Raw genomic sequence first — 10316 nt, 5'->3', positions numbered from 1 at the left:
TCTATTGGTTGTAGCCAAAACGCGGGGCAGGGGCCAGGGTCGGGGTGTCAATTCTCCTCGAATGACCGGCATCTGTCCTTCAGTTATGGTAGAAAAAAATACAAAAAAATTAAGGAACCGACGGAAGCTATGAAAGCTCTTAAGGGACATCATAGTCTTTTTTTTTTCTAAATCGAAGTTGGTTTATGCGAGCATCTGCGTTTGTCTTTCCGAAAATTCGTAGAAATCGGAGTTTTTACTTCGAAATTAGGAGAATTTCCGTAATTAGAGTTTATGTAATATACGCCAACTGCCAGAGACACTGAAGACTCGCTGAGCTCCACACTTCATCGCATTATAATGTTTACTTCGTCAAAAAACAACAACAGGATAACAGTTGCAAGATGGTCGTCAAGCAGTCACGCTCAGTTGCTTGTTTGGTCGTGTTGTTGAAAATGTTGTCGTCTGACTTTACTACAAAGGGTTTGAAGTAAAGTCAGACTCGTACAGGAACTTGAAGGCCAATTCTATTCGGACGTCAAGGGATCGAATCTAATTTTACGATATAAAACACAGTAACGTAATATTGACAACCGATTGACAACAATTTTGCGAAACAAGGAAATGAGAACTTGGCGTGACGACCATCCTGGAACTGTGTTTTGCTTCGTTTTTTACGATTGAAATTGTATTGCGGAGAGGGTTTTTACGAAGTTAAAATTAAAATGTGGTTTTACATGTGGTTTTACAGGCTACCATTAGCATTTCTGCATTACATCAGGTTTTTCTCATCGTCTCCTCCACCTCACCTTCGACTCATCGCAATTTCAAGTCTCATGCACAATGTTTATACTAGGTTTTGTTTCGTTTTAATTGTATTGCGGAGGAGGTTTTCACGAAGTTAACCTTAACATGTGGAGCTAAACGAGTCTTCAGTGTCTCTAGGAGTTAGTGTATATTCCCCACAAAAACTCCAATTTCTCTTCATTTCGAAAAACAAACAAAGAGCGTCCGGGTGTTTCCACCATAAATGAAGGAAAAATGCCAAACATTCGAAAATAACAGTACAGGAGAATAACTACAAAAATTGCAACAACAAAAATTTCGAAAAAAAGACACCCCGGCCCCGGCCCCGCGTTTTGGCTACTACCCACATAATTCGTCTGGAACGAACTTGGGTAAACATTTTTTCTACGTCTGTTAAATAGGTGGTTTTCACGTGACGTCATCCCCGCCATGTTGGTGGACGAAGACAAAAGATCTCTCATTAGCTTCTTTTGTTCGTCCACTGCAGCATTGTTATCTTTGTCTCAAGAGATTGGTTGCAAACCACCTATAGGGAAGATATCTGTTTACAAACATTGCTTGTGTTACTCAAATGTGCCAACCACAGGAACAAAAGACCTTTTGTTTCGACAGCTAATGAGGCTCTGATTGGCACATTAATGACAATAGGTGACGATATCTTCCCTATAAGGACGGGCACGGGACGCATTATGCGTCTGGGCGAACTTTCCAGTTTAGTGCGTCTTCGAAGACAAACTTAAGTGGATAGTTCGTCCAGACGCATTATGCGTGTTTTGCCCGTCTTTATACTAGACGACTTCAACAGTCGCAGAAAACAATGTTTGCCCAAGCTTATCCCAGACGGCTTATGTGTATTTTATATTTCGTCTCGTCTTCACACCAACCTCTTTCCCAGGGTCTTCTCGGCTTTCAAAATAGTGGCGGGTCGGGAGAAAGACCCTGGAACACAGTGAACTAAAAAGACCACTGATTAGTGCTTTTCTTACATGAACTCTGATCGATTTAAGTGTGGAAAGAATGATGGCGGCTTGAGAGGAGATCAAGAAAATGAACAAAATTCGTGATTAATTATTTGCAAAAATTGTAGCTGTCCCGTAAGATGCAGCCGAAAATTAACAAGCATAACATTTGAAGATAATTTGCCGAGTTTTCACGCTGCACGGTGATCTATATCAGGCTTCGATTCCACTTGAGGGCGTTGAAGCTACGCTGGCTTTCCATGTACATTAATTGCGCGCTTTAGAGCGCCGGATCGCTGGATGTAAAATGACATAATGGTGTTTGAAATACCTAACGGTAATTAAGTGATTTTATTTCGTATGTACCTTCAACTTCAACATTTTGGTTGATTTTGGGTCTTCAAACTTGTAATTCCCCAACGCGAGCATAATTTGCTATTCACTTGTTATCGGCTTCTACAACTTGGATGGGGGGAGGAGGGGGAAGTGGGGGGAGGGGGGGGGGGGGCGGGCTGATGTGGGAGAATACGGGGTCTTTATGGGGACTTTGCAACAAATTTCAGCCCTTGTAGTGGGGGAAATGTGAATGTGTATTGAATGAAAATGTGGGGACTTCGCTTCTGTTCAACTGAGAGGAGACTGGAATTCTTTTTTCGCTCGATCCGTGATGGCGAGAACGAGAAGGTATGTTTTAAAATCCATTGTTTTTTTGTTTATTATTAAACAGACTATCCGTCAAATATTTGTAGGGCAGCACTAAAATCCGAACTCCAGAATCCGGAATTCGGAATGTGGAAACAAGAAATAAGAATTATCCAAAATTCGCTAGAACAACAACAACTTATCCACTGAATAAATCACTACTAGTCCACTGGATATAAACTCAATTGCTTTTGCTAGTGTTTATCCGGTCGATAGCGTTATCCACTGCCAATCAAGGCCTTATTTCTTGTGCATCTTGATTATCATCGATCTAAGTGGAAATCCCCGTTTCAAAGGAGACATCAAGTAAATTAATGATCATTAATAATAATTAATGATTATTGTACGTGGTCAAGTTTGCGTAAAAGTAATAATATATGAAATTTATTAAATAAACAATGTTGTGGTTCACCGTCTTTCTTTCCTTTGTTTGTGTTCTAGCCTACCACAGCCTCCAATATAAGAAATTATAACCGGGCTATGTCACGTTATTTTAGGGTTTTTAGGGGAAATTTTTAGTTAATTCCGAGCCGGTTTAAAACTCGAAAATGGTAATGTGGAATTCCTTTACTGATAATTAAGCGTTAGATCACACACATGATGATTCTGAGCAAAAGAAACCTTATCCAGGCGATTTGCCATAGACTTGATAACCCAAGATAACCCAAATGCAATCCGTTTCAATATGTTGCCCATTTGTGTCCATTCATGCTTCTCAGTCTTTCCTTTTGCTATATTTCTTTTATGTTGTTCAACAGTTTTAAGTGGGGCCTGGTGAATTCCAAAGTAAACTTCTCTTGAAAAACCAATATCGCACTCATTCATTAGTTAGGCAATGAACTTTTCTACAGAAGAAAGCGAAGAAAATGAGAGACGTTTATACGGAGTTTAAGCGGGAAGCTCGGAGACAAATGATAAACCCAGGAATTTTAGGATAGCTTCAATGAAAGGTTGAGAATAAAACAACACTATTTGCAGTGTAGAGATAAATTTCTTTCTTTCTACTGTTGCTGGTATATTGTTTATTTAAATTTGTAGTCCTTTACGTTGTAACATCATCATCATCATCATCATCATAATAACAATAACAATAAAGTGCACTTAAGGAGTTTAAAGTCTATGTGCAGTCAAGGAAAAATGGATGGTTTGAACGCAAATAACCATGCTGTTAAGACTCGCAGCGTGACTTCATCAAAGTAGTTGCAAGTTTATACATCGATGAAGTAGCTAGCTTTTATATTTGGCAATACAACTGGAGTTAGTCATAAGCCTGTGCGACGTATTGCACGTAACGGTCTTTGATAGCTTTGTTTGGTAGATGCTAGCAATCTAGCGGTGCTGTACAGCAACCATCGCAGTCATAGAGCACGGATCAGGTAAAGTCAAGGGACTCCTGACATCGAAATCAAGAATCTCCAAACGGGCGACATCGATTGTTAGATTGGAGCTGAGTGGTCACATGGCAGCAAACCTAGAGCAAAACACCAACCACGCATTGAAGAGGTGGCCACTGGAAACCGTAACTGTGTGGGTGGACAGCATGATGGTCGTTTTGAATCCGGGAAAGTCTTGGAAGGTATTCGTCGCAAGCAGAGTCAGGAAAATAGCTCACATTACTGAAAAAGTAGGAATTCAATGGAAATACTGTCCAACGGAACGAAACCTTGCAGATCTTGGAAGCAGAGGTGCCTCCCTCGACAAGATGGAAAAGTGGTGCAGAGGACCTCATGCACTGGCTGCTAGCAAAGGAAGATTGGCCTGAGCAACCAATGATAAGCCATAGTTCAAAATCGCTAGAGGAAGAGAAGCCAATGAAAGAAATCGTGGCATACGCGAAAGAACAAGAGGAAGACAAATGAGTTGAGAGGTTAGCGCGCAAACAACATTGGAAGGTTCTGAGAACAACAGCATGAGCTCTCCGATTCAAAACAAACTGCCTGTCGAAGTCACAGAAGGCGAAGAAGACTTCAGGACCGTTTCACACAGCGGAAATTATGATTGCAAAGGATCACTGGGTGAGGAGTGTGCAACGAGGCACTCCAGAAAATATGGAGAGGCCTGGCTGGAAACTAATTGAAGAGGAGAAAACAGATATCCTAAAGTGCGTTGCAAGAATCTCCGGGTATAACCCAACCTACCTTGAAAGTGGGTCGTTTTGCTCGGAAGTTTATCCTACATGTCCAAACTCAAGTCAAGCATTTGGGCGTAGCGAACACAATGGCAGCATTGCGAGAAGAGTGGTGGATAAGAATATCACTGTCAGAGAGAATACTAAGACGTTTTTCGAAACACTTTCCCACGTTAGATAGGGAGGTCACACGCACTAACAGTAGAAAAAGGAGGGTTCATTTGTTTAACCCCTTTTACACACGCACAAAATTGGCACCACACTCCAAAATCTTGGCACGGTATCAATATAGGACTGAGAATGCCAAGCACACCTCCAGAGAACAGTGCTCGGCACGGCCGGTGCCTAATACGCCTTCTGATTGTTCTGCTTACACACGAAAAAGTTACCGTGCCGGGCCCGAGCCAAAGTTAGTGCCGTGCCAGATTTTTGTGCTGGTGTTAACCGGGTCTTCTATGTATCAGATGAGTTTGTGAGCTACTAGTGCATTAATCGACAAAATTGTCCCATTCCTCAACCGGTCAAAGAACATAGTTTTCCGTCTTCATCGGAAAATGTCACTTTAATCCGCAGTAAAACTCTTTTTTTTTTTTTTTGATCCTTGGAAAACAAGCACAGTACAAAAATGAGAAGCCAAAGCCAGAAGCATATGCGGCGCGTAGGTCACAATACAGAAAGAGGTGCCTGCTAATTAATTAACAACTATTCACCGAAGTGGAGGTGGCTAGCGGTGGATATTTACCGAGCCGCGAAGCGGCGAGGTAAATATCGAACGCTAGCCACCGACACTGAGGTGAATAGTTGTTTTAGTATATACTAAAACAGTGAGATAATATACAGCACAAAAAATTAATTTGGATGTTTTCTTCACTTGTCACGGTTGCAAATCGGGACGCAATTTTTTCCCGAGTTGCTCGGAGGTAAATAGCACAGAATATTTGGAGTTTGACGAGCCAATCAGCGCCCGCGTTCAACGGTATCCACTGTAGCCTGTATAGCAAGCGTTCCTTTTCGACAAAAAGAGCTTCGAAACGATTTTCCGCAAACTGGCCGCGCGGAAGTTGGGGCAAGAAACTCAGGGAACGCTTGCAAGAAGACCCCCTATTGTGAAAAACGCCCACCTTTTTATGGTTGACTTGACACACGCTGATTGACGTCTTATTAACAAATTAGCCAATAAAAGATAACCATGTTAACACATGTTGGCTTCCGACAAAACAAACCGAGGCACCGAGGAAACACCGAGTCATCAACGCAGAATTTGCCAGTGTCATTTTAAATGTTAAATTTGTAACGGCAGCTTCTAAGCCGGGTACGACTGGTTATGTTTCTTCTGATAATTTGTTTAAACCATCGAAAAGAAACTTACGGGCAAATTCTAGCTGATATTTGCAGAGCGGTTGGAATAGAAGTTATCGAAAACAACAGCCAATTTTCACAACTTGTAAGCAATCCGTGCGCTCGTAAAATACGAAATTTAGAAACATATAAACTCGTACAAAGTTCGATCGGTAGTAAGTAAGGCCGTTAAATACAAATCTCCAGCAAAGCTGACCATGAAACCATTCAAATAGGTTTAAGTTTAAAACTAACGACGATTTCAGTGCGACTTGCTGGCTATTTTGTTGGTGCAGAGTGATTGACGAAATGGATCGTACTAAATCTCCTGGAAATTACAGGCAAACCTCCTCGCTAGTTTGATAATCCACAGTACGTTTTTGGTCAAATCGTCACGAAATCGTAGATGAAATAGCAAGTAAAAGTGCTTTAAAAAATCGAAGAACTTTACAAAGGAGCCGCTTTCTTCTCACAATAATTAAGAGAAGATTTTACAGGCTGCGTAGTTGTCTTCACCTTGTCTCAATCCATGATATAGGACTCAAGCTTACATCTAGCCTGCAAGCAGGCTCTTCCGTTGAAAATGGCGCGCGGTCGAAATATAAGGGCTTGGCCTTATATTTCGACCGCGCGCCATTTTTAACGGAAGAGCCAGCTTGCAGGCTAGCTTACATCAGGCAAGGTACGCAGAGAATTTGACGAATTTCTTTGATCCTGAAACATGTGGATTCTGATAGTTCGCAGGAATTTTATTAATTCATCCTGCGTAAATAAAGTATCTTTTGCAAGCGAGCGAAAAGCTCACTTCCGTTCAGTCCAAACTTTTCGTCGACAATAAACGCTGCCAAAGTTTTGTTAAATAACGATCGAATCTTTTGCTTTTAATGAATTACGGAAACGCCATAGCGGCTTCAGCTGACACGTAAATAATATTGAATTTCCCTTGATGGATATTTTGCTCCAGAATTTGTCACCTTTCAATCAGCGTTCAGCCATTTTGTTTCTGAGGAGAACACTCCAAGGGGCTTAGTAACCAGGCAGACGTTGAACTTGACATGATAAATGTAATATCTGCAGCAGATATTACATTTATCATGTCAAGTTCACAAGCTATTGTTAATTGTTTGAATGCTCTCGACCAATCAGATTTTTCATAGTGAGTCTGATGTATAATAATAACTATTATGATTATATTAACATGATAAATGAAATATTATTACTTAACAATAATATTATCGTGGACATACTTAGCAAGAAAGAAACAACATCATAAAAAAAAGGAAAATAATAAGAAAGGAAGGAAAGTTGTGTTATCAGTATAATACATGTATAACTGAAAGATAATTGAATGAGGGGAAAAAATTGAAGTGACAAATAGCAATATTCCAGTTGACTTTTGTAATTGGAAAGAGTGAGGGAAGTACGTAATGAAAGAGACTGAATACTGTTCCAAATTTGAGGACCTTGAACACGGATGGAGTAAGAATATTTCAAGGAGTAAATATATATATGCAAGTTATCTCTTAGACGAGTAGAATAGTGATGATAGTCGGTATTGAGATTAAGGAGAGAAGAAAGTGGGATAGGGAAAACCTTCTGCATATGCAGAAATATGAAGCAAGCGACCTCATACTTGTAAATGTGAAAAATATTAAGTTACTTGAACTTTTTTTAAAAAGAGAGTAAGTGTTAGTACGTGGACGTGAATAAGTAATGATTCTAAGAACTTTTTTTTGAAGGTGGAAGAGAGGTTGGAGATGCGATGAGTAAGTGGAGGCCCAGATCGATAATGAGCAGTATTGGAGATAGGGAAGTATTAGAGAATTATACAAGGTGCATAGAGTAATGGATGTCTCAATTTTATGATGATGCCAATAGATTTAGCGATTTTAGACAAAACTACCTTAATGTGAGGTTTCCATGAGGGATTTTGATGGATGATGACCCCAAGAAACAAGCGAGCATTTAATCCTTCCGCATTGGTTTTTAACTGGCCAAGTTAAATGCATAACCGGTTGGCAAAATTTATCCACAAGCTACGTAACTAGAGGAATGAGTTCATAGCACTCAGAGGCAAAGTCTATCCCTGAGATCAATTTGCAATGGAACACTAATGCAAAGCAGTTATTGAGGTCATCTCCGAGTCAAGGATGAGCTTATTGCTAGTCTTGCTGTAGCTCGATTGTGGATCCGGAAATGACTGCCAATACCGCTTATCACTGAGGTCTATTAAAAGCCAAGTTAGAACTTAAATTCAGCTTTTTCGAAATAAAAAAATGATTATGTCAAGTTTATAGCTACCGGTGGACGTGCGCTTTCTTCTAAATAAACTCTCTTAACCCTATTTTACTTTGTGAGGTACATTACCGGATCAGGTTTGAATAGAGTGTTTACAAGGCGAAGACACGCAGAGTGAACAAGACACAGATAGTCTTTCCAAAATAGCTTTTGATCGAAATTGTATATTTACATGATTTGTGCTTTCAAGTTACTGTACATGTCGATTTTCGTTCGACGACAAAAATGGCTGAATATGCCTTTTTGACTGACTCGAAACTGACTCGAATGTAAAGCGTCAACTATACTTTAGGAATGGTTTGTCTCGATACATCACAAAATGCTTACATTTTTACTTTTACTGCGCATTTCAATAACATGCGGAGCTCAATCGACAAATGCTTTTTTCGCTACCGTCAATCAAATGTTCGGCTGCTCCTCCCAGCTTCCGACTGTGTTGTTTGAACTGTGCTCCTCGATTTGATTTGATTACTGTGCGCTCGGCAATAGTCGGAAGCTTGGAGGAGCCGCCGAACATTTGATTGACGGTAGCGAAAAACGCATTTGTCGGTTGACCTTTGAATTTAGGAGTCCGTATGTTATTGAAAGGCGCAGTAATCTCTACAGTGACAGATGTCCGTTCCGGCAATCATGTGTAAAAAGAAAAGTGATCAGAATTTTTTTCGATCACGCAGAGCAAATGATGATAACTTAACTATGTACATATTGTGAACGTGAAGCGGAAATTAATCTTGTAGGTATTTTTCTTTAATGGATCGTTCAGGGTGCGGCAGTTCAATGGGCTGCTGGTAATAATTGTTTTTTTTTTTTTTTTAACTTTAAAAAAGAGATTGCCTCGGTGTCTAGTCTATTAGTCTAAGGAAATTAGGAAGGAATCAATACCCTACGTTAGAATATCACCTCCAAAGTCAGAGAGAATAGTCTCTCAAGTTTTATTGTGAATCTTTCAATCACAGAGTAGGAAATTAAAACTGTCGCCGTTTTGCTTCCTGTTCGATCAGCGCAGAACTAAATTATGCAGTGACATTAAAGTTTTCGCGGTTGTTCCGAACTTCCCCTTTATTTTCACAGATTACAAAAGCAAAGGCGATTGATTTTTTTTTTTAAATCCCCATACGAGAATGCCTTGATATTAATTTAAACGCACACTGACCCAGGACAGACCATAGTTTTGGGTGACTTTTTTAATCGAAACTAGACTTTCTTTTTAATATAATATTGTCCAAGAAGACTGAAGAGCCTTCTTTAATCGGAAATCCTACGAAGACACATCAACGATAGAATAAATGAGACTAAGAAACTAACATTTTCAAGTTCTTTTTTCTACAACATTTAGCGGGAAACTGCTGAATGACTCGTTTTGTGATTCACCTTCACAAACGAAAGATTTTAAAAGTCTCTTGAGACCTTCACGATAGTTCCCACTAAACGTGAGACAGATACAAGGATTCACGGCAGCGTGTGAAACGGCAATAAACCAAATAATATTCCAATAGATAAAAAAGCCACAAGGTATTGTCTCCAACGTAATGTCATTAAATAATAAGTACTTAGTAGTGATACTCCACGGTAACCAGCAAAGCATGAATCCTAACAAGATAGCAATGGCCATTTTTAACACACGTCTGTTTCGTTTTGCTCTTTGCTTTTGAGCTGTAGTTGTCTGTTCGCCCAAAAGCTTTTGTAACTTAAGCTTGACAAGGATGCTAGAATAAAGAACGCATAACAACACAGCAGGGATATAGATAAACACGACGAACAAGGCAACAACGTAATTTCTAAACGATGAGGATTGCCCAAAGTTTTCTTTCCAGTCATGAGCGCACGCTCCCTTTTTTTCATCGAAGCTCAGGGCAATAGGAAACGGTGACAGAACTGCCGTAGCCACGATCCATGTGGCAAGAATAACGAAAGGATACAATTTCGTGGTAATGACTGGGGAACGAAGAGGGAACACAACAGCTCCAAATCGATCCACTGCTATTAGAACGGAACTCTGAACAGACACAAGAAAGGACGCGTGAATTACGAATGGAACCAGCTTACAAAAGGCATTGCCAACAAGAGCGCCCTTGACAATCCAACTTTTCACGAAGTGCAATTGT

General features: G+C 40.1%; 1 protein-coding gene across 1 annotated transcript in view; it reads right to left on the bottom strand.

The window, feature by feature from the left end:
* Positions 1–9193: 9193 nt before the first annotated feature.
* LOC138040300 (RYamide receptor-like) overlaps positions 9194–10316 on the bottom strand; it is a 1359-nt gene continuing 236 nt past the window's right edge. The window contains exon 1 of the mRNA XM_068886051.1: positions 9194–10316. This exon is cut by the window's right edge and continues 236 nt beyond it. Within this exon, the coding sequence (XP_068742152.1) occupies positions 9521–10316 (796 nt within the window). The 3' untranslated portion in view covers positions 9194–9520.

Source organism: Montipora capricornis, chromosome 3 (genome assembly GCF_036669925.1).
Source record: "Montipora capricornis isolate CH-2021 chromosome 3, ASM3666992v2, whole genome shotgun sequence".
Taxonomy (NCBI): Eukaryota; Metazoa; Cnidaria; class Anthozoa; order Scleractinia; family Acroporidae; genus Montipora; species Montipora capricornis.
This window is presented reverse-complemented; position numbering and strand designations above follow the sequence as displayed.